Genomic DNA, 26,605 nt, shown 5'->3' with positions numbered 1-26,605 from the left:
AGTGATTTAGAAAGCATCGTAATCGAACTTGCATTATTCACACAAATCCTGTTAGAGTGTCTAACTAAACGAGTTGATAAAACCTCACGGCTAGTCGTGCATGACGTTGGCTTAAGAACGTCGAGCATTATTCAGGAAGGTACATGTTCACGCGCATTAAGACTAGGTTACCAATCGGTAGATAGATGAGAAAATAGAAACTATAATTATTTCTATAGACTCTCATAAACCATCGTCGATGAAAATTGCTCGCCTAACCGCTTTATCAGTCGAGGAGAATGACATGGTAAAACGTCGCGAATTACACGATTTTTCCATGTCAGACCTAAGGATGTTCAGATCGAGCGATATTGTCACTCTAAATGGTTATGTGGATGTCGGTTTGTTTGGTGAAGTTATAATTTATATGTGTAGTTTATGATTTATTCATGCATATGGATGTATGTATAGGACAGAGAATTGGAGCATTGTGTGGATTATTACAGTATCTAATATAGAAGATGATAGATCGATCATTATAGTAGTGTCGAAGATTATAGATTAGCTATTGTAGCAGGACGACTCTGCAACCATGGAGACAGGTAGTATTCTGTTAAACGTACAATTTCTAGCAAATTGACGTAAGCTTTCACAGCTTGATAAATAGGAAATATATCAATGACTTTTTAAAGATAGTAATATATAGTACTGACGGTTATAAACTAGAGTTTGGCTTAAAAGATTAATTTTCGACGTATTGCTAGAGCGTTATATTTTATTGTTTTCCCTCGTTGAATCAAGACACGAAACGTTGATTATTACAAATATCAAGAAGTTTCTTCTTTTATGCTTTCTCACAGCTACAGTTTCAGTTCTTATTTGCTGGAAATATTCTACAAGTCTACCGTATAAATTTTCTCGGGAAAGTCAAGGTAAAGCAGTAAATTGCAGAGAAATATTTTCAATTAAACATAGTAATAAATAAACCGATTAATTATAGACTGATACTTTTGGTATCGCAGACAAATTAGGTCAATGAGGAGAATCGAGCGAGAGTGTAGCCTAATTGAAGATACGACAAGACTATAGAGTGGTGCTTGTGCATGCGCACTGGAAGATTTATTTTTAAAGAGAAATATTTCTCAAATAATTAACACGCCAACGTAATTAACATAATTTAACATAATAAAAAATATATTGAGTACATGAACTATCGCAGTTTCTGTGGAAGCTATTAATATCATGTATGCCTGCCTACTGTAATTTGTAAAACATGACTATGGGCTCGCAAATGATAGGAGACTTGCATAGCTCGACAATCGTAAACTCGAGATACGCAATGCAGGACAGGCAGAATGTACAGGGTACAATAAAGACGACGTCGAGTTCGTAAACTATGATGTAGAGCACGTGACAAGTGGAGCAACCAGGTGTTACAAATCATCAGGGGCTGGTGTAACCGATAGAGATTATTAAGCACTCACAGAACGCAATAAAGATTAACCCTGAGTCGTTGAAATTCGGCAAAGGCTACTACTAAATTGTAAAGCATGATGTTATACATCATATTGCAACGGTATAATGAGAAACAAGACCCTTCGTACAGGTGAAAATCGATATGAATCATTAGAAATGCGCAAGGAACGACCTAATTTTACGATGGATTAACAGCATTTAACGTAGCGAGTATAATGAAACTAAAATTTTACGCTATAAAAAAATAAGTACGAGCTGCAGAATATCGAAGTTATTAACGATTTATATGTCGTATGTTGTATGACGAAGTATAAGAACGAAAATGTTTGATATATAGAGTGTCCGAAAAGAAGGTAGTAATGAGGTCAAGTAGATAAGAAAAATTCATATAAATTTACGTTCGAAAACGCTTTATCGAAGAGTTACAACCGTTTGAAAATTTCTATCGATCGTTTTGGCAGTTACAATAAGTGTGTTCTGCAAGAACGCAGGCTTCCTTCTATTCGTTGAACTCTTTTGAACATACCTGCTGCCGTAGAAATAGTAGTAAACGTACTTGTGCCTGTCTGTCTGAGTCTGTACAACGAGCCTTAAGAATTCTTTGAACGTTTCTAACTCATTAAGAAAGCATTTTCGAACGTAAGTTTATATGAACTCTTTTTATCTGCTTCATCTCTTTAACACATAATATATAATAGATTTTTTATACATATAATAAATAAGTGTGTATGCCTTCGAATGTTATGTGTATTAATTCAAATTTGCAGTTTTAATGTAAGAAACGCGAGCCTTTTACAGAATCCGAGAAGCATAGAAAAAACGGTAGAGTTCGATAAAAGGACGTTACATTTTGCTAAAAATCGATCGAGACTGTAAAGATTGAATAGATTGTCTTGTAATGCACAGAAGCCAAATGGATTGGTTCGAAACTTGTAAAAGCAGAATAGGTTACCCTGGGACACATAGAAATCGAATAGATTGGTTTGGGACTCGTAGATATCGAACAGGTTGAATAGCTCGGGGCTCATAAAGGTTAAACAGATTGAACCGAAGCGTGCTCAGGTTCGAAACATTGGTTTAGGACACACGAGATAACTTGACAAATACATGTAGAATTGGAGCAATATATAAATTGAATATATAAATGCGCGTAAAATTAAATAAACTTGGAAACAATTCTTTCCTACGTAATCGTAATGATTTACTAATTCGATTGAATTTATTTGAATAATCTATGTGCAATGCTCATATATAGGGTGGACGATATATAACTAATTTCAAAGTTTCGCCATTCTGCAACGATGCATATTTTGCTCCGCTTTAGCAATTGTTTTACGGATGCACGGCAAAATAATGACGGAGTCAAGACACTTTGTCAAAATAATTCGTCAATGACGGCAACCTTACGCAAGTTACGTTGGCGATATTATCTGGTAATCTAGATCGTTTGACTTAATCCTCGATCTGCAATCTTATTTTACCTGACGTCGTCTGCATACTGGGTCGTTCAAGTCTTTTTACGTTTTTGTTTTATTTTACGTTTTGTTTTACGTTTTATGTTGTACGTTTCCAGAATGTCATCCAATAGTTCTTATTTGGTTGATAGTTTCATTTTTATCACATGTGATTTTCGTTCTTTTCAAGCAAAGCGAAATTTGAACAAAAATATGAAGAATGTGAAAAATTACTTAAAATTAGCGGTCGATAACGGCCCAGTATGCGGATGAAGGGTTAACCGCACCGGACTTCTCATAGCGTTTTTTAAAAACGTATAGTGTATATCGGCGAACCAAATGGCAATTGAGCAACTAAAAGATGCTATTCGAGAAGCGATAGCGAACATATCATGCGAAGCGTGTGAAAATATAACGAAAAATGCGATCGAGAGGGCTCGACCTTGTACAATGTCCGAAGGCGGAAATCTTTCTGATATTATATTCCATATATAACTTCCAATTAGCTTCCATAACAAATGACTGGTATTAAAACACTATTGTCTTCTATCCTGTCTAAGAGTTATTGACAATGAAAATCAGTCAGTTATATATTACGCATTCTGTATATAAAATTTATTCTATTTCGATATTTGAATATTTAATAGACTATTGATTACTCGAGAAACATACGTATTTTGTTCGTTTCATTTTCAGTGATAGATAAGTTCTCCGCATCGTAAGCAGAACGGCATTCGAGATAACCGTTTTTGTCCTGACAATGTAATAATAATTTATGCACGAATTGAGGCCATGAATGCACGGAGATAGGTGATAATCGCGTCGATAAATTCCGTATATTTTATTACGTTTACAATGCGGAACAAAATAGACTACTGTATCGATTTATTATTGTTGCGTGGAATCTTAATCAGGATATGTGCCACGCTACACCATTATTTAATCTCGTATCCATGGAAAATTAAAGAAGAAGGAAAGAAAACATCCACAAATACGCGATAAAATTATGAAATCTTTGTCTTTGTTCCATTAGTTATCGAAACAGAAATAGTATCAGCTAACAATGCGTTGTAAATAATATATACATATATCGCGATTGTTCATTGCCAAAAGACACAAAGACGCTTCACAATTGTTCGTAATTATTTTCCAGCCAGAGATTGGATACAATTATCTGTTGCCCCATTTACTAATGGCCCGTGCACGAGTTAATTTCGTTAAGAATATCAAAGGCAGAGATACACAATATGTATTCCTTTTCATATATTGTGAAATCTAATATAACACGGTAAAATCGAATTTCTTCTTATGAAATGAAATGCTTTTTACGGCGCCGAGTATTTTTCTAATATATTTACAATGGTTGTAGAAGGTATTCTTTAAGACAGAATAACATTTTAAAAATCGGACCGAACTGGGCTTGAGTCTTTCTTGGAAAGTTAAAAGGACCAATTTACTAGATGACATATAAAAAACATTTTCAGAAAACTGCAATTCGATGGAATCTTTAGCACGTATATAGTTGACATAAATCTACAAAATGTAAAAAGCAATTTTCGCTATTTTCTTCGCGATTCCGATGTATTGTAATCTTGTCAATATTTTTTATACGTCATCTAACAAGCTAATTGTCCTATTTTCTAAAAAAGAAACTCAATTCGTTTGGTCCTATTTATTTATTTCACTTTCAAAAAGTTATTCCATTTTAAAGGAATGTAGGAATACCATCTATACTTATCGTTTTTCCTATTCTCTATTTCCTATCCATTTATTTTCAGTATTTCAGGAACCCCGTTTTCAATTTTCGCTCTCTTGCTTCATTCAAAATAATCCCATGCATGTTTCCATTCAACTCAGAACTCTAATCATTCTAGCATTATTTTAGTATTTTCAAAAGCTTTCATTGCCAGAATAAAGGATATCATAAATGAGCAACACCATAATGAGAATATCTAAAGGTTGATTTTCATGTACAACAGAACTCCATTTATTGAAACGAAATATTAATGCCCAATTAAATAATCCTCCTGTCGACTAAATCTATTTATTTGTACGTGAATGAATTATAATATGAACGACTTGGTTGCCAACGGATTTACGTAGGTGCATTTTCTCATATTAATGTTAAAAATTTATCGTACAATAAAATGTTATTGCTAGGAAGGAATCGTTTACCTCAGAGCTTAGCTTGTTAATCTTCAAGATATAATAAATAGCTTGTATTTTCTTAGAATAAGCAACACAATATTTTAAAAAACCCGTTTTTACAAAGTAACGAATACGGAGACAGTACTGTGCCCGAATATTAACGTAACTGTAAACAGAATTCTATTGTAACGCCAATATTACAAGTAACTCTTTTTAATTGTAGTAGCGCGTTCCAAAATACAAAACTAAATTTGATCTTCCAAATAAGGTTCATACTTGTCTGAATCATAAAAAACATTGAGAAAATCATTATTTCCTCAAAGATATTAATTTGTACCACCAATTACGACATTGTAAGTTACCGATTTAGCTCTAATATACACTGTATTATATTCATTAAGTTTAGGCTAATTCCAGTGTACTGATATAGTATACTATATATGATATATGTTCAAAACATATAGATACAATTATACAAGTTTGTAATTTGCCTTATTGTACTCTTCGTTTCTTCTATATTATTGTTACGTTTTGGTTAATCGCTAATGACCAAAAAAAAAAAAAAAAAAGAAAAATACTCGACGCGACCATACATTATGCATTACGCATACATTCGCATTACGCATACATTATGCGCAAGCATTCCTTAAAGATATGTTCACGTGCCAATATTACGAGACTAACGTTCGTCATTTATATCCATTTTAAACGTTCAAACATCGAGGTGGTCGCGGCAAATTTTAGAAACCGCGACCACCGAGAGTTTCGGACATTACGATGACTTTCCTTAAATGCGAATTTACCTTTGTTCTAATGAGCGGCAATTCAAATGCCAACGATATTATGGTAATTTCCTCGATAATCGATTTCGCGTTGCTCCACGACCCTACCTGTGACCGCGATTTCACTTTTCCGTTCCTCCGGATAGCCGCGAGGGCAATAACGTTTTATCGCGGTTACGCGGATTGGCGCGCGCTGTCATAATCGTGCGGGGAGTCAGTGAGCGATTCAAGTGCTAACATATCGTAGAAAAAACGTTGAAACTTATCGATAAGACCGTATCGCTGCACCAACACCGACCGATTACGCGTAAAAGCAACCGGTCAGTGTTAAACCTAATTAAAAAAAAAAAAAAAAAAAGAACAAAAGGAAAGAGTAAGGAAGAAACGTTGCATCATTTTCTCGTCCTACATTCAGATTTTACGAGCTGAAATATTATTTGATTGTATATACTAACGAATGGAAGCCTAATGTGACTCGTCGTTAGTGGTAAATTCCATTAAATAATCCTAATTTCAATTAAAAAAGAAAGAACGAAATAAGAAGGAAACGTTAGATTATTTTTCTCCCTGGTACGATCAGCATTTTCTTTAATTAAGCAAGATATATCTTTTTCTTTCAAGAATTCCAGCATGTATTTAATCCTGTTTGTATTTAACCCACGATTCTCGTCGAAATTTTTATATTTCAATCTTGCTCTCATCTCAGCAAGAAAGAAGGATTTGTAAAGTAGCGAGAAAATGTTTAATATAAAATCGAATGAAAAAATTACGTATACTAACAAGACTTCTTCATATTTTTCCAAAACACCGGAGATATTTTTTAACATTATACAAATATACTTAGGTGGAAAATGAACGTGGCAGAATTAAAGCGCTGGTAGTTGTATTAGAGTCAATTCAAATAGGCCGTCATTCCTGTGTTTCCTTTCTTATCAGCATATAACTGCATTTTCAATCAAGTGGAACACCGTTATTCATTAAAACATAGTACCCGCTTGCCTCAAGGAAATAGTAATATAAATAATATTAACAGTTACGTTCACCATATCAAACCTAGTTAGTTTGATAAGTTACACGCCTCAGGCTAACTAACGTAATAAATCGAGTCCATGTAACAAAAATGGTAACAGATTCATTATTCGATCAGCTAATTATTTCTACGTTCTGCTTTCCAGTAAGGATCCCGCTAACAGTTTAATAACTTCACCTTGATCGCCACGAGAATTACATTAAATTATGTAAGAACAAGCGAACCGTATTCAAAAACCGGTAAAACGAGACCCTGACACCGCTTTCGGTATCCCCGCTTGATACAACGCTATAAAATTGCAGCATGTGCAAGATGACACATCGTGGAATGAAATATTTTATGAAGAAAGTGATCATTTTACGCACAAGATTTTAGTTATTGAATCGAACAATTTTTTGGGGGCGTTAAGGAAGAAGACTAAAAAATACAGAGAGTAATAATAGCGTTTCATTAATTACATTTTGGTTCGGAATAGTATATTGTTTTGTCTTCGCATTTACGCTCTAGTTCAGGATAGAATGAATCATGGGCTTCTATCTGAATATTTTTCTGCCTGCTTCTTGCATATTTTTCAAATCTATTAAGACGTAGGATAATGAATGTTTAATTTGCAACGTTGTTCCACGCAACAATACATAATAGATTTTTTGTAGAAATCTTCTTTCGTCCAATATTCGAACGAGTATATTTTTTTATTTTCGAGAAACGACTATAATTAATTAATCCTGCGGATTTTTATGTATTCATGGAGGATTCGAAGACTCAAAAATGTATAATCTGGAAAGTTGTATAAAATATCCAAAATGTAGTACTCGTTGTAATATTTAGCAGATAACAAAGATTACTGCCCAGAGTCTATCTTCTGAATTATATTGAGAAAAATATGAATTTGCGTTATAATATCTTAATTTACTTGGTTATTAATCCTGCGTATCGTATTTCTACAATATTTTTTAATTATATCGAGCTTCCATGTTTAACCCTTAATTTGCAATAGGCAAATTTTTATTTGCTAAAAAATTGGAGAGAATAAAAGGTTACTATCTAGTAACAATATTTTACGGATATCTATAATTTGTTTCTCTGTGAAATCTAATTCTAATTTTTGAAAACCTTCCTCACGGAAGCATGCCGCGATTATCAAACAAAATTTCCGAGGTTTCGATAACTCGCACCCACTAATCTTTGTAAATTAGGTGTTGAAAATTCAACGAAGTTTTAATTTCGCTGAATTAGTTATCAATGAGAGTTACAAATTTAAGCACCGTCGCGGTAACAAATCTTGCACGGTTTCAGGTGAAATGGTTTCTACAGTAGGATCAATTTGGATCAGTTCAAAGCAGTTTCATTAATCGAAACGAATGGGCTCTACCTGTGAACGCGTTGAAAATGGCGTTTCGAAGGCAACGAATTATTCGGCTGGCGACGACAGCTCCGATTCGGTTGGCTTTTCTTGTTCGATCGGTCGAATTTCGTGGCCCCTGTTCATCGCCGATGAAAACGCTTCATTGCCGCGAATAAAATCCCTGACATTTCCATGTAACCATGCCCAGCCAGTTCGACATTATACGCTTGAATTCGTTCGTCAAATATCACGTGTACAGTGAGATCATAAGCGAGATCAACTCCGTGTTGGATTCCAGACTTTTCCCACAGTTGGAATATTGTTTCACGAATGTGCAAGAAATTGATATAAACACTAGTTCTCCATTTGTTATTTTCATCTATTATTTATTATTAATTTTTTATATCTTTCATTTCCATCTTTCCTGTTTCTTAGTTTTGCTATTATTTTCGTTTATTCTCTTTCTATTGTAAATTAGCTGTTTCAAGTAATTTTAAAATTTTTACTTTCAAATCTTTCTGTATTTCAAAATGTATATACAACTGTATAGTTTGTTAGTTCTCATCTATTAGAACGATAAAAGACTATTTTAGTTTTGGCTTTCTAATCGATAATACGAAGAGATACATTCGTATCAAGTAAGGAAATTATCCTGCAGATAATTTCATAACGAGCGAACTGCTTCAACGATACTATTACTTTTACTTAAACACTTTGGAGTGAACTTTAGACTTTAGATCCGACTAAATTATTTTCTACGACGATGTCATTTCCATTTGCTTGTGCATTTAAAAAGAAGAAATTCTTCTACTTTCTTTATAATTCACAGAACTGTAAAAATAGCCGTTGCCTTTTGCTATATTTTTAATTATATCATCAGGTACACTGTCAATATATACTTTAATTTCCTACTTCATTCTTTACCTCTCAACCTTCGAAATAAGACAATATTTACCAGAAACATTTTCTCCGGCCCTACTTCGCTATATCAACGCAACATTCTTTCTCTGCAGAAACACCCCGTACATCTGGAGCCCTCTCGTTCCCTTCTTTCTCCGCGTAGCATCTCTTTTCAGGCGTAAATTTTCTCCCCTTTTTAACAACGGCTCCGCTTTTCTGGCTCCTGTCTCTGGGAACGGCTCCGCCACTCGACAGCTCTGCAACTTTTAATCCTGAAGACCCTTTCTTCCACTCTGGCTAGCAGCAACGGTATACGTAACGTGGATCTGAATAACGACTCATCGAGTCGTGCAATCGGCGATTACCGAAAATTGCTGTCCATTCACCGGCTCGTCTTTCGCCTAATGAATTACACGATCGACCCGTGCAATTATTCTTCCCTTCTATTCCTCTTTTTCTTCTTGCTCCCTTTTCCCGTCGTTTCCGGCGCGTCCTTCTGTGTCTCTTTGTCTCGAGATCAAATAAGCGCGTGGAACTTTCGCTGGTGAAAGCGATCGTCGATACAAATAAACCGCATATTACGATGGCCGACCTTGGCGTCACAGAACCCGACCTTTGAAAGTAAAACTCGCTCGTCCGCGTTTTGCAACTGTAAGGGTTATGCAACTAGCAGCATACGGATAATCGTCGGCTTTTTGCTCGTTGCTCTCGTTGTTATCGATTTAGTTCTCCGTGATCTTCTAAATTGGATCCTTCTGTTTTCTTTGGAGGTAATTTGTGGAATATTTCTTATAACGGAGATTACCAGGAAGTAACGACGAAGCAGAGATTTTTTTCAAAGGAGTGATATCGCTATCGTAGTTGGACGAGTATAATTTTTCAAGCGAGTACAGGTGTAGAATGAAATTGTTTTTATCGACACGCTCAGTATATATACAAAGTAATGATTATGAAGTTGTTTAAAATCGAATGTATTACTTAATCCAAAGATTAAGTCAATCGTACCAACATTATTAAGTTTATGATCGGTGCTGACTGGTTTGTATATGTTTCCTCTTTCGTAATTAAATATAAGTTTGTTAATTTCGGATTTGTAAAAACTTGGTATTCTCGCTGTTTCGGAGCAGTTCGGCTAGACTTGTACTTACGAAGAAAAAGAAAAATGACCCGGAAACTGCAATTCACTTTGAAAGAAGCAGATCGTATACTTGTTTTAAGCATATAATATACTATATATTAAATACTCTGTAATAGTATATAATGTACCATGTACGAAAAAAATAATAGATCGAGCCTTATGTGGAAAATGATACACAAATGCAAGCAATGTCTGTTTGAATGTTTTGTGATCTTGAGATGGACGAAAGAGGACCTCGAAAAGAAATATTTACCACTAACGATCTAATATAAGCGTATAGAAATATTAAAAACAAGTTGAGAATTATTTCAAAGTACTTAGACGTTCATACTCGAATCAAGTTCAACGGAGGATGGATATTTATTTAAAAGAGACTAATTGTTTCGATTGTATAATTATTAAACGATTGATAAATGAAGTCCAGTAGGATTCCAAAACAACTGGAGCAAAGTTATTGAGCAACTATCGTGTTTCACCACGAGCGAACATTCAACGAGAATGATTAATCGTTTGACAAGATCCAGATGCTTGCGATACTCCTCTTACAAGTTTCACAGCATTAACCAATATCCTTCCTGGCTATCGTCAGTGACCAAGCTCTGAAAGATTCTTTAATTTCGTAACGTTAATTTCCCTTCATTTTCACAAGCGCAAAACGTTGGTCAAGAGCGTGGAGAACTTCCGCGAAACAGGCTTTTTCCTCTTGCCGCTTCATTCGGTAGGGAACGCTTTACAATTAAACAGATTGCGCCCAGGCAATGTTGGAGCCATTTTAATCTCGCGACTGCTACTTTCTTCGGCGTTCCGCTGCAAACATCTGCCGCGAATCCTCCTTCTCCTCGGCACAACCGAGAATTCCTCTTTCAAAGTAAGCAAACGCAATTAGAATCGCGTTTTTGATTCTGTCGCCGCTAATGCTAAGCGAAATATTTAGAGAGACGGGAGGAATTTCATTTCCCCGACCTGCTGCAATTCGTCTAAATACTTCCGTTCCACGCTTGTCTTCAGTCCTGTTTACTTCGTTCTCGTCTATTGATAACATTAACAAGTTAATAGCTGCTGACATGGCAAGTTTTTATCGTTTCTAAACTACCACACGTTACATTAATCGTCAGTGGCATTGAAAAAACGGAGAATTTGTAGTTGTTTATTTCAATCTCAAGTAATAACAAGCGATACAAAGAACGATATCTGAAATGGTTAAATGTCAGAGTTGAACATTTTTAGTAAACACAGAAAAAAAGAAGGCGTGTCTGTTAATTTCGTAATTTACATCATTCGAGGCTTTTAACATTTATCATTTTTACGAACTTACGAACTACATTATACTATTGTTCATGTTTTATCACAATGTAATTAGCACATAGGATCGTAGCTGTACCATTTTAAGTTCTAGAATAAAATAAATTATTCTAGTACTTACAACTTTCTTCGCCTTATTCCACGTATAATTTACGCTCTCTTGCACTTTCTTTTACATTCTCAGCATTCGTATCGCTTATTATTTCAATCGATCGTTGTGTTTGTTGTGATCGCAGGACCTTGCTGCCTTCTATCGTAGAATTTTGCATTAAGCCGATATTTAACACTAGAACTACCACACCAGTCAAAATGACTAGTTCTACAATTTTATAAACGTGTCAACTCTCGTTTAAGGATCATGGTCCCAGATGGATTAATAATATAAAAAATGTACTACATAACATTGAATTCCTTCTGTAAGAAAGTAATAAATCAATAAATATAAAAATATTCTATTATTACGTATTTTTTAAAGAACAGTTATTTTGATTGGTTTTGGTAGAAATAGTTTCGTATTAACTATCGGTAGTTCTAGTGTTAATCCGTTTGCAAGGAACGTCGTTGCATTGATACGCCGAACCTTTATTTCAACGTTCACAACATTCCTTGCTCGACACTCGCCGCATCATTTATTGAAAATGTATAATACGAAGCAATGTTTTTAGGTAGCCGATATTCCAGACCTTTACCCATTGTATTAAAAGTAGAAATCGTGAAACTACACTTAGAGCCACGGATTTCCGTTTTCTTCTCGTTCGATTATGCATGTGAAGGCACGTGTGGTTTTGGGAATGTCGGGTGGCTTTAAAGACTGCTTCATTGCGAATTCCACGCGATAATGTCATCAATCTCCTCGCATCGCGGCCGGCCTCTCTCTGATTCTTTCACGTTGTTTCTTTTCTTCCGTTCTTCGTCATCTTGGTCCTCGTTTTATCTTCATCCCCCTTCGTCCACTTATTCTCTACTGCCTCCGCTTCGTTTTCTGACTTCCCTTTTTCTTTTCGAAACTCGTTCCTAACGGTATGCAGATATATTCATGAAATTGCTCCGTGAACGTGAGCAGAAGCGCATGGAGCTGGCAACAAATTGTAGATGCTCGTCTTGAAGGCTATAGAATCAATTCTCCGTTACGTAGAAGGAAACGCAGGAACAGAAGGGAAAGAGAGAAAGAAAGAAAAGGAGATAAGCGAGAGGAGAGAAGGAAAGTTAGAAAAGAAAACAAAAAAAGAAAAAAAAAGAAGAAAAAGGGACGGCGGAAGGAAAGGAACTAAAGGATCCGCAGTTTCCGCGATGCGGCAGTAATCACGACCAGCTAATTAGGGCGGTAATTTCTGCTAATTGCTTTCATTAGTACAGACCGAACTACCGTCTTCTTTATCGCCGATATAATTTTATAATTACGTCGATTTCACGGTACCATGTTTTATAACTGTGCTTCCTGTGTCAATTGGCCGACTTTGAGTCGTGGTTAGAGTCTACGAAGCACAATGTCCATAGCATTTTATTGTGATTTCACGTGAATTTGTTTTATTTATTAAACAGCGACCGCTTCACTTTTACTCTGTTCTTCTTGGTAACTTCGTAAGAATTGTTTCTCGGTATTTAGATTCGAAGAATTAATAATTCGAAATATAGTCTTCCGTAATTATAATTGTGGAAAAGCGACTTAATAATAAGTGCTATAGATGCGTGTTATACGTTAAGAACGTTTAACGAAATTTTGAAAGCGTTATAAGTAACGCTTGTTTGCAATTTAATTGTTTTATATAATTAATTTGCTAACATTTACTTTTAATTACGTCAAAAATAAGCTTATTCTCTTTTTTAGTTCTTTTAAAAAGTGATATTAACGCTCTATGCAGGAAACGTACAGTAGTGGCTTTCATTATAACTTGCGTAATTTTGAAAATAAAAAAGAAAGAAAATAAATTACGGAAGCCGAAACAGTTAGCCACGATATTACTTGAAATTTTGATTAGCACATTCGTATATATGTTCTAGAGTAACTTTGATACCTAACGTACGAGTAACTGCAAAACGATTACATTATGTCGAAAAGTAACTTCGAAACTTTTGTAATATTTCATGAGGAAAGTAACTTCGGAACTCCTATATTATTTCACGTTCAAGAATAGCTTCAACACTTAGCGCGGAAATGACTTCGAAACTCCTGCGTTATTCTACGATAAAGGTTCTCAGTTTACGTCGACCAATTTATTTAGACTCCGATAAGTTATCAAACGTGTCAGAGTTTACAGATATAGCTATGCCAGAGAATTCAAGTTACGATAGTTCATATTACCGTTCATATGTGCATGCATGTAATAAGATTTAATAAGATACTTGCGAAATACGAAGTAAATCTGGAAAGTTTTCAGAAATTTTCAAATATTATTGCCTCCTCGACATTTCATATTTTAAAAGGTCCATATGCGTGTCTATGTTTAATATTATACCAAATTTCTCAACGATCATACGTATACCTAAATAACGGAATTAAATTACGTTCTTTGTATAATAAAATTAAATCGCCTACCTCGATTGCTGAATATTATTGTTCAATCAGTTTTCGTTTGCTATATATCATCCATGTTCATATTACAAGTATTTATCATTATTTGATTCTGCACTTCAAACGATGCCTCGATTCAAATTTAGATATTTTCTAGTCCAGCTTTTTGACTATACTTTGTGTAATATAGCTCAAATTTTTGGATCTCTTGCAAATTGTTCTTAAACGCGGTTGCCATATATTGTCAAAATCAATAACGATTAATAGTCTGATAATTTAGCTCGATTATCATATTCTGTACGAAACATCAATTTATTGACATTATCGTCGATAAACTTACTATCGTACAATTGATTCGTGCCTTTCATTTTACTAAAATGAAATGAAAGATCTTGAAAATGTTCTATGATCGATAATTATAACGTATTATATCCCTCCGCAATCACGAATCACACCTAGAATCTTTTTTCGCCTTCCAACTCGTCGTTAATCATCGTTGACCGCCGTTATCCGTTTCTCATCCTGCGACCGAATGATTTTTCCTTTGCCGTATTTTTACGCTGTACGTATCGTAAAGCACCGATGACACAGTTCTATGTGTGCAAGCGAGTCGCAATAAAGCGAGTCGGAAATTCGAGAAATTTCGACGGCGACCGAATACTTTCACGAACATACACAAACGTAACTCGTATATCACCGCGGGAAACGACAATCGGTTGGCTATACAGAGGCCGATTGCGCGCGGGTATTACGAGCGCAACGGGTCGCCGGAAGTTACGTTTGACAAACCGCATGTAAGCGGAACACGGACACGGCCGTTCGCGATTCCGTGTAATTTTATGTTTGTGTTTGCTGAACCGTGATCGCGTTTCTGCGGCAGCCTAAGCGGCACGCGTGCGGTCATTCCCGATTCCAGCGAACTATCACTCTATTTGGCCGATTCTGTGTTACGTCCCCACGAATCCAACTGATCCGCGATCATAATCCCCCGTTCCCTGATTATCTACCGATCTAAAGCATAATTCGATAGCCAGTTGTTTTAGGATATTAACGAGACGTTTCGTCGGAGAGTTGGGCGGCAATTACGATTGTGGCAATTGTGTCGTTCGAGATTGAAAAGAGGGTGATTCGAAAGAGTCGACAGTGGAAACAGGTGTTTTGATAATCCCTCGAGTTAAAGTAGAATTCGATTTAGAGTTGTTTCGCGAGAGTTGTTAACGAGAGGTTCTTTTTCGAGAGGCAGTGACAACGACGGCTGTCAAAAACGTCGTTTCAAATTGAAAAACGGTTGTCCGAAAGGAACTCTGTGATACAGCTGAGTGTATTTCTTTCGAATGTTATGCATCGTATCCTGTTATTTAAAAACTAATTAATAACTGATAAAAATTAATTTCATAAACTAAAATGTATCCTTTGTACTTAACGACGAAACTTTTAGATATAATCTAAATAGCTTCGATTAGAGGAAAAGAAATTTTTTTGCGGCTATTTTCAATGGCGATATATTGACTTGTGTAACATTACTGGAAAAATTATTTACTATTGAGAATTTACTATTACACGCAAGGTATTTTGCCGATTTAACAAATTTCGTTCAAAAATTAACGGCAAGAAATAGCTGATCTTTCTTGACAGAAAAGATATTCGGTATTAACTATAGAAATTAATTAATTAATTAGTGGAGATATTGGAAGAATATTTTAATAGTAAATTGAACAAATTTACGGTGTCTGAATAGGTAAATTATATTTTCAGAGAACGTTAAATTTCTTCTTGCATTTTTAAAAATAGCCCAGATAACAAGCTATCATTTGAAAGCACCTCGTCGACAAAGTGCTTAATAAACATCTTGAAATTGTATATAGCGCGCATATAGCAAATATTTCTATTCACGTACCTTGCAGGCTGGAATACCATCCGTCCAAGAAGTTTGACCTGAACAACCTGTTCCAAGTCCAGGTTGGACTTTCAAGACTGTCACTGTCGCTGTCGAAGCTCATATCAGGGAAATCGAATGCTGCTGACATCATTTGACTTCCAACATCGGACGGTAAAACAACGACGGTGTCTACATTATTCTTGTCGCTAGTATCTGCGTTACGTGCACCTGTAAAAAATAACAAAATTATTTGAAAAACACGTTAGATATTAAATACGTTCCTTACTAATTACAGCTGTCGAGATGGATCTTTGATAAGATCTTTCAATTTTAAACAACTGAATCACATTTAAGATCTAACCGAGTATTAGGTATTAGCTTTGAACGTTGTAATTGTATATAAATTATGTATATATTTTAATAAATATTGTAATAAGTAACATAAATTTCACCTCGCTCTAAAATGAAATTTCTGATGACATATATATGAGGGCGTACGTCGACTAACAATATCCTATTTTTTAAATTATACAGTTACGTGATATGTAACAAAGATTCAGTTTATTCGAATAACTTTTAACATTAATACTCAAGTTGACTACCACGTTCGGTACATACATATGTAACATTGGACGATGACTCGGGATAGGTTGTTTGTTACTAAATTCCGGAATATTCAAGTATTTCGATGATTGCATATCTCGTAACGTTACGTAAATATGCGTGTATCTTTCGTTGTCGATTTATATGCTAGTACCAAAAAGAACGGTCGTTATAGAAAGTTTTAATGAAAAACATATGGCGAGAGTGTATATTACGTCATCGTATGCACTGTATTTGTAAAGTTAAACTGATACGAGAGGAAAAGTTTCAAAATTACCGAGGACATTATCCGTGACGAAGTAAGAAGGAGTATGGATTGTAAAACAAATTGCCATACTAACAATAAGCAAATCTAAAAACATGAGGTATATTTTTTCTTTATAAAAAAAGTGTATCTTGTTAGTATTAAAAAATATGTATTTTTATCATTCGCCAAACAATTTTAAGCTTAACCTTTGATTCTCTGAAAAACACATTTTCCAAGAAAGAATTTGTTTGATCCAGCTTACGACTCCCTCTTGAAACCGTATAACCTCTGTTTAACCCATTTTTCTAAAGATAATATCTAGGTAAATCACTCTGGTATTTTAAAGAGCCATATGGATAGAATATATATATATATGAAAGATTCAGATGAGCTAAATATAATTATCGCCTAGTTTCAAGATTTGTAAGAATATGTCAAGACCGTAGATATAAGAAGTGTAGATTACAGATGTTGTGTTGATAAAATCGACTTCATAGAGAGAAATAGAAATAAATAACAAGTTTTTCTTTCCCTTTCTATAGGTGGAGCAAATATCAGCTACAAAGGGAAAGTGATATCAAAATATGTCTATCTCGTTTTAACATGCTCTTTATTTCTAAGCTGTGATCTATATCTGCTATTTCCATGGTCGACACTTGCTCGAAAATGGACAATTTTCGAATCATGTAATTCACGTTTAACCTATTTCCCCTTTTAAACGAATTCTCTCGTTTCGATTTTGAAAATTCCACCTTTTAACCGTTTGAGTCCCAGGGGTCTTTGAAAAAATAGGATCGAAAAATTCCGAACAGCGCGATAGCGCTTGTCTTAATCGATTGTGAAGAGAAACAATTTGTTATTTTATGAAATACATCTATCTTATTATATATATTGTTACGACCGTTCGCGTAAAGACGCGGTCGCTAGAAAAACGCGTCAGCGAGAGGCGTAAATTCTCGCTACGATTATGTTAATCGACGCCGCGAAATAGTCGTTCCTCTGTTTCGGTTAAGATAACAGAGGTGGTTTAATGAATGTAACACTGTTAATACAGTGTTACCTGTAACAGTGTTAATACAGTGTAACCTGTTAATACAGGTTAACATAGAATGATATATTTTACAATAATATGATGAATATGTTACAGAAATTTGACTCGACTTTGCGATATCTCTAGATAAATTCGTATGCTCGTCAGATTTGTCGAAGTGTCACGTTTGACTCGTCAGAAGGAACTGATCCCCTTCGATTATTCCTTTGTCTCATTTGGAAGACGACCCCCACTATGCTCGCGCCTATGATGCCTCTTCTTGTGTGAAAAACGTAACGGTCAAAAATCGACGTTTCTAGAGCTTGCTGCTTGGCGACAACTATGCTCTCGTCGATACATTGTATATGATCCGGCGGGCAGATAAGACGGTCTGCCTGCGACGTTGTAGGACCGCGAGCGACGGTTAGAAAATACAGCCTGTGGTAAGCCTTGGCGTAACATATATACTATTAATTTATACATATTTCAAGTTTTGTTCAATAAAAATTATTGAGAAGATAACAAAATACAAAATACCTTCAGTCGTCCGTAACGTTCAAATGTACTGGGACTTTTCGATACAAAATCTAAACAGCGCGATCGCGCTACTTGGAAATCAAACGGTTAATTTCGATCGTGTCATCTACTGGACAAGCATAAAAAAGGCAACTGATTGAATCAATACTGATACACTTAATGACTCTTCCGTATATATTGCGTGTCAGATATCACAAGGAAAACTGAATTTCGTAACGCCAGTCCGTTTTTCAGCTTATCAACTTTAACTCGTCTCTTGTTGCTCGTAAAATTTGTTGTACGAATAAAAATAGAATATTAATCGCGTATTCGATGAAATACAATTTTCAGAAATTGTAGACTTTCTTAAACATGAGTTCAATTACACGTGTTCTTTCAAACATGAATTAGTACGGATAAAGAAGAGAAGCCAGTGCAACTGCAAAGCTTTCAATCGCGAAACTTCAAATACACGCGTCGACCAAAGAAGGTCGTTTAAAAACGAGGAGGACCAGAATGCGACCTTATAATAATTATTCTTGCTCTCGGCGTTTTACCCGTGCGATCCTTTCAAACGGCTCGTGGCACTTAGTGCTTTACAGCGAATTTGCCGTAGTGATTTATCGTCGAGCCCTTTTAGTGCCACGCCACTGGATTCGCTACCGACCTCACTGTCAGCCAGGAAATGCAGGATTCTGTACTTCTGTGCTGGGAGTTTGACACGCATGAACAAACTTAATCGGTAATCGATAAGCAGAGTATGTCTGGTAAGGATTAAAAAGCAAGAAAAAAGGGAAGAAACGAAGAAGAAAGAGAGAAAGAAAGGAAAAGAGGAGAAAACAATAAAAACAGCGACCACGTGACGTCTCATTTGCAAAGTGTCAAAGCGCTGCGTGTAACTAAAGTCTCGACGGCGTGGCGCACGGCTATCGTTTCGGAATGATCGATCGTGTCTTCTTTTAAACAGCCCCTCCTCTCGTTTGTATATCAAACGGTCCGTCACACAGTATTCCTTCCTCTCAAAGAACCTCCAATTTTTTTCATAGACGCTACACCGTTTATACGGGATAAAATGTAAAACAGGGATGTTTTTCGATAAAGAAAAACGCGAATGTAAAGTTACGATCGATCATGACTATCGGCGAAAGATAACGTAATACCTCTATATTCTGTGCTACCCTTTCAAAGTGTAATCCTCGTTTCGTGTACAGAATGTTCGAGCATAATTTAATTTCAATTTGTAGAGGCACGGTAGCTGGGTATATAAGTACGGCGAGGTGAAGAAATTGGGCGCGCAACGTTTGAAAGACGTCGACGGGATGTTCGTGAAAATTTCTCAGAGGGAAACTGCGAGAGGCGTTACGGATGTTTCTGAGATCGTCTTTGTTTCTGTACACGGGATATTATATTCTATACAACCCCCTGCGGTGCTTTCAAAATAAGCTATTAAATGAAATTATTCGAGATTTCAGATGTATGATAATACAATTCTCGAACTATTACAAAGTTATTTCGTAGAATAATCTGTTAAACAGACAAGTATTCTTATGCTAAAAAGACGTCAACTATTTTTAATGCTTTATACATAGTCGTTGTAACTTGTATAACGTATGTAATTTATAATCGTAATATATGCATACAATCGTTATATACGAGTTTCTTAATCATCGTATCTGTAAATTTATAAATTTTCAAGTTTGCAAACTTTTAAGTATTCTATCTTTCGAGTTACTAAACCCTTCAATTCTCATATTTCCAAACTTGTAAGTTTTTGTAATATCTCGTTAAGTTTCCTCATTCGCTTATTTAACCCTTTGGGGAAAACAAAAAACTGTCTTCGCAAGAGAAAGAGGTGTTCAGAATCATTGAACTTGAAAATTTTCGCGTTACATAATCTTTGAATTATCCAACTAGTAAATTTTTAATTGTTAACTTCGTTAACTTTTCAAGTTAGCCTTACAGGAGAAACTTGCGATATACCAATAACTCTGCAAACAAATAATCCTGCAAGAAATCCTAAAAACAGTAAAAGCAATCTCCCCCAAAGAGATCACTATCGTTCGCACGAGCATCTAATATGTAAGGGGTGTCGAAAAATAGAAAGAGAGAAAGAAAGAGAGAGGGAGAGAGATAGAGACAGGAGCATATTCATCGGACTCTGCGAACTAGATTTTTCTCGAATGCTTCTGGCGATTATTCAATTTACTGGTAGCCAATTCATATTGACGCACGTAGAAACGTAGGAGTCAGTTTGAGTCAATCTAATTCCTGTTTGGAAGCCCCTCCCCGTGCGAAAGACGACGCACGGTCTATCATAGCTCGAGGAAATTCGCGGCCACAGCTTTCAATGACGAAAAGTCGTCGAGATTGCTGCCACGGAATGAAATGTTTTGACAGACGACAACGACAAGATACTAGTCCCTTATTGAATTCCCTCCTCCAAGGCTTCTATAGTATACGAGAAACGAATTCAAGATTATTCCATACAACACTTTCCAAACAGCTAGACACCGAGCATGCCACTGTCTTTATTAAATTGTAATAAAGTTATTGCAATAGTGTACACGCAATCCTGCATACCGAAATAAAAACAGTGTTTTGTATCGGTACTGTGTTAGGAGCATGATGAAATGTCAAAACTTAGGAAAGAGGAAATCGAGAGGAGTAGACAAGCCTGTGTTGTACAAGTACGTAGGAATCGTCAACTTATTGTCATTTTATAGAACGTTGCTGGAGAGAAGACTGGCGTGAGGAACGCGAGTCCGATTAGCTGTTTCGTATAGACTCAACACAATCATAAGGATAAGCACGCGTATCGATTGCAAATATCATATATACAAATAAATACAAAGATACAGTAACAATATTGCTACCTTGACCTCGTTCCATCGCGCTAGTCTTCCTTTCGGCAACGCATAATAGTACATACTTCGTCCTTTTTAATCGTTTTTGAATCCCTCCAATGTGAAAAAATGATGAGAAGTTGAGATTAAATGTATCTTAAATATACTTTATTTCTTTATAGCGAAGTTACGTTGCACTTTAGACGTTGGATGTAGAAAACATGTACTTTCAGCTTATCATACTCGACAATTCCTAATAATCATGTCGCGTGTAATAATATTTAAGACGTAAAGTTCATAGCATTATTCTTGACAACTTGCTCGAGCCTCTCTCGTACTCTACTGTGAAGGGCTTGACGAAGTTACTGAGTTAGTGACTTTAGCCATTACGTAGGCCATACCGTGTCTAATTACGATCTAAACTTAAAAAAATCTTTCATCGTCAAAAATGTCAGATATTTCTTTTAACTTATGTTTCTTAATTTCAATTCCTGCAAACTCTCGATTAGATCCTGAAGAGAGTCGAATGAAATATGCACGATGGTAAAGAAAGCAAGGCGCTACACAATTAAAAAAATGTTACAGAAAGTAAAACAGACAGTGACATAATAAACCAAAAATTCCATTTACTCCATACATACAACCGATATTTTTCAATATACTTTCATGAAATAAATGCTACAGCCTCTACAAGCTTATCTACTTCAGCCTTATGCGATTCATTATAAGAACGCTATCAATCTCAACGACGAACAAAACTTTCCATTAATTTTTATCGAACTCTCGTACCGTCGATTCCTATGTCCGTAATTCTCGTAAAGCAGAAAACTGCGCGAAAGAAACTCATCGTTAACAGACATGCTGCTTGGCGATCGTTAATTCAGAACTCTCCCTCGCCAAGCGACTATAACGAGAGTCACGAAATTATCTCCGGGCATTAAAATTAATTTCTACGAGTATAGCGTTCGTAGAGACGCGTTAAAGCGAGCAAAGTTCGGTAACTTCCAGCGAACTTCCACTCCTGAGCAGTTTATCGTCGACCGTTCGTACGGCGGAACGCTTAGCCGGTAAATCTGCTCGTCTATCCGCAAATATGGTAAACTATGTATGTACCGTGGTTCATGGACCCTCGCGATACTTCGACGCTTTCCCGCGTCGCGTCGTGTCACATTTTTCCTCGCGCCTTTCCCTGTACACGGGTCTCTGGCCTCCCTTGAGAAATTTGAACCTGATCGATTTATCGGACGCGGCTCCCTGCCACCCTTTTTTTCTCCGTTTTCTCTCTTTTTTCTTCTTCTCCTCTGCCCTCCCTCGCCTTCCTTTCCTTCGCTCTTTCTCAAGTGACATTAGGCAGGTTTAATGCGATGCCTGCAAAAAGGGAAACAGGGTGTAGAGGTACAGCGAGTAGGTGCCGAGTGCCATTGACTGCAGAATAAAATAGATGGTGGTATTTCCAGCGTGGCTCAGCCTTGGCAAAATTCCATTTCTTTTCCATGAGGTACGCGCCCTGAGCAAGAACTGATATTTCCCCTCTCTTTGTTCTTTTCCGTTTTCATTTTTCTTTTTGTTCAATTTCTTCAGTTATTTTTCTGCCTTTTCATTCCCTTTCCCTCCTTGCCAAAAAGGGCATCGATATATCTCTGAGCACTGATATATCGTACCGAACTGTCCTTCGAATCGAGATGCAGGAAGAGATAAAAAGATGTATAATTTTCGTTTGGTATGTTGTATTTAGTGGATCGCATAATGTTCGTAAGCTTTTTTACGCGACGTGTTTTTACATTCGGATGGAATCTTCGTTTTCAGTAATCATGTGGCGTGTCAAAAAGTATATTACGTTTGTGTTTCGGAATCCTGGTAGTTTATGGTCTACTACACTGTGCCGGATCCTATGCATTTGAATCATCGAATTTATGATTTCATGATCAGTTTTAGATCCCTTGAGCAAGCAGTTTTGAGTTCTACGATTTTAGATTGGTCTATACCGCTTCTAACACTTTAGAACTGGACTTGGATGTGTTCCACGAATCTGGTATCTTGGAGTTCGCGGTCCCGAGTCTTTGAGGTGGTTCACAGTGGTTCGTGTATTCAGGATTGTGGTACAAAGCGTGCCTTACAGTCTTACCTTGGTTAGAACTGCTCCTTTATCTCGCAATGGACGGAATATAACCGCAGATATATACACACGTATATACTTCTGTTTACTAGATAAGTTGTTACGATACGGAGAAATGATGCATACGATATTTAATTGCCAATTGCTTTTGGTTTGTAATATTATAAAAGTTTTCTAATTACATAAAGTACTGAACACTAGTGCTTGGTTAAAAAAAAAAAGAAACAGAAATAAAGAGTTATTCCGTTGAGAAACATCTTCGATAAAGGTTGTTTCAGTACAAGCAGTCAATTTCGATTCGGCGATACGACAGAATATAGATAATTGTTATGGTATTTATCGAGGTTCATTATGATTCGTTATGATTCGCTATATTTCACCATGTTTCGTCGTATTATTTATGGTTCACTATGTATATCCTAACCACTATAACGTACTATTATCTAAAACAGTTAAAAAATTAACAAAGTTTGATTTTATTATGAGTTTCACAACTGGAATAATTTACTTCAACCAAAGACTGAACATAAGCTTAATTAGGAATTGGCTTATCAATATGAACGTGGACTGACTGCCCTTGCATCCTGAGTAATTATAGTAATTATAGGCAAAGGATCGACGTGTAGCTTGCAATATATAACCGATACACATATGTGTATACGGCAACGACACAGCTTCTCAATGACAGCGTCCTAGGCTAACATTAGGATGAATCTCTTAGTGTATATACTAGCTGAATAGCTATAACCATTGACACAACCACTTGAATTAATAGCCGGCAATTAAGCGGATGATAATGCTTGCCTTCCCGTATATACGAACCTACCACCTATACACGACCTTCGATAGTGTCGATAGAAAGACAAGTTTGATACTTATTTCCTTCGTCGATTCCTTGTCCAGTGGATTTATGGATTGTCTTAACTTAGAAAAGCCCGTTTCGTGGATTTTTGATGAAAGAAAAAGATTGATCCAGCACGTAAAGAAGAAAAATTTATGTGATATATAATAAGGCTGGTCATTAGGACAAATTCGATTTAGTGATACTGGCTGATACTTCATAATACTTGATGACATTTCGTGATACTTTTTCATTAATTTCAAATACGAAATAGTCAGATCTAATTTAGTTGAAGAAAGCTAATAGACAATGATTAATTTCTAGCTTAGATTGTAGAAAGTACATTAGTTTAGATTTCTTAATTTATTAGCATGAAGCGAGAGAATATTATCGTTCCACAAGGGTTAAACTATTTTTGTTTTGAGTTTAAGCCTGCATTTCTTGTTGAATTGTTTGGAAAAAGTTAAAAATTAATATCGAACATGTTTCCTTATACGTATACTAGATATTCTATTATACCTTTATTCATTTGTTTTATATTTGTTATATACTATTAATAATAATAGCTTATATTTTCACTTTTTCTTCTTATTCTTATTTGCTTTACAGTCTTCACCAAGCATCCTTCTGATATATGTAGAGATATGTCTCTTAAACGCTCTTCTTATCAAACTGTATAACTATTAACATAGCTATTAATCCACCTATTGTCCATCAACCTAACTGTACTATTTAAACTCTTATTGCTTAGCTCTTATCTGATTATTTAGTATTAGCTATCAGAGCTAACTATTTAACCGATTATGATTCTTTATCTAACTCCTAAAATACCTTCTTAATCTTTCCTCCCTTTTCCTTTCCAGTTCTCTTAATCAGTCCAAAGTCTCTTCTTTTCCTTTCTCGTTAACTATCTCCTGTATATTCATTTCTTCCCGCCAGTTTTCCGTACTCTATTAACATGTGCTTTAAATCTCCAATTTCGTCATTACAGAATTCGCATCGTTTCTTCTCATTCCCTTCCTAATATCTATTTCATCTTTCCAACGACCCGCATATCATTCGCCTTCATCCTTTGCCTCTGTTATATCATATATTATTAATTATGGAATCATATTTTCAGAAAGTATTTTTATTTTTATAATATAATTAAATTCATAACATATGAAATATTTTTCTTGTCAGATATATCAAGCTAAATTATGTCACAATCTATTCCTTCATCATTCCGATGATATTATATCCCTGGCTCGCTTTTAAAACGTAAGTAAATGTGAATGTTTAGGAATTAGTAGAAAAATCGTCAAATTATCACCGTCTTACCCGATTTATTACGCGATATGGGTGTGCATGCAGGAAACGTACACGTGCGCGCACCGATATTCCCATTAAATTTATACTGCAGTGTATCAAGTCGTCGCAATTGCCAACTGCAGGAAATCACAGAGTGCAACGAACGGTGCAGAGAAGGTTTTATGGAAATCGATGCGAATATATAATGATTACGAGTGGACCTTGCGTTATTTTAAGTACCTTGCGTTCTCTCTTCTATCACTTTATCGCGAGCTTTATCGGGCCAAGACGTATTCAAGTTGTGACGTTCGCTTGGCGATTGAAGAGTTCAAGATTTATCTGCCACTTCTACGAATCACCATTTATAACGTTTTTTCGGCACATCTGCTTTCTACATACATACTTTCCACGTTACAGTAACTAAATTAAATTAATATGTTTTGAACGCAATGGGTGTGGATAAATGTTTTAACATTTCTTCACGATATCTATATATCCTGGCTTGAAAATAGCCTGCAGTTGGCTTGAATAAAGTTTGCACGCGTTTAGCGGCGAGAGGCGGTAATCAGATAGACCGAATATTTAGGAGAATGAAAATGTAGCAAAGCTTATTCGTAATTATGTTGTGATGGGGTAGCATCGATGTTGAGACGTTTCTCTAGTAAAATTGTACACTTATTGAAGAATCGAAAGGAAATATTCTTCTTAAGTGAATTTTATTTGTTGCAGTTTCAGCTATGAGGTTTTTATTTAGAAGAAACGATTTTTTTAATTTGTTTTATGTATGATGATTTAGTATATGCATAGCGTAAATAACTTGTCTCAAATATACTTTTGAATTGAATCAGTGTAAACTCGTAAATTGCTTTCAACGAGGCGTAAATAAAAATTCAAAAATGCAACGTCGCCCTGTATCTGTAATTTTTTATTAAGAATTCGAGTATTTCGATAACTAGCAGAAATTTGTTCTTTGTAATTAATTGCAACAATCATCGTTAACAATATGATTTTGATAATTACATGAAACACATAATTCGCATTTATTCAAATTTGACGTGCAAAGAGATGTAAATCTGATTCCGAAATCACATATTTTCCAATGATTCAAATGTTCCAAACCTTCGAACTTTCATATCTGTTAAATGTTTAAATTTTCAGACCATTGTATAATCTC

The 26,605-nt window shown here is 35.6% G+C and overlaps 1 protein-coding gene across 1 annotated transcript in view; it reads right to left on the bottom strand.

Annotated features, from left to right (window-relative positions):
* Positions 1 to 26,605, bottom strand: part of LOC117162157 (virus-induced RNA 1) — a 54,982-nt gene that overhangs the window by 5,208 nt on the left and 23,169 nt on the right. The window contains exon 2 of the mRNA XM_033344011.2: positions 15,964 to 16,173. Within this exon, the coding sequence (XP_033199902.1) occupies positions 15,964 to 16,173 (210 nt within the window). The remainder of the gene's footprint in view (positions 1 to 15,963; positions 16,174 to 26,605) is intronic.

Source organism: Bombus vancouverensis, chromosome 2, assembly GCF_051014615.1.
Source record: "Bombus vancouverensis nearcticus chromosome 2, iyBomVanc1_principal, whole genome shotgun sequence".
Classification (NCBI taxonomy): Eukaryota; Metazoa; Arthropoda; class Insecta; order Hymenoptera; family Apidae; genus Bombus; species Bombus vancouverensis.
The sequence above is the reverse complement of the archived record's forward strand: the minus strand, read 5'-3'. Positions and strand labels throughout refer to the sequence as shown.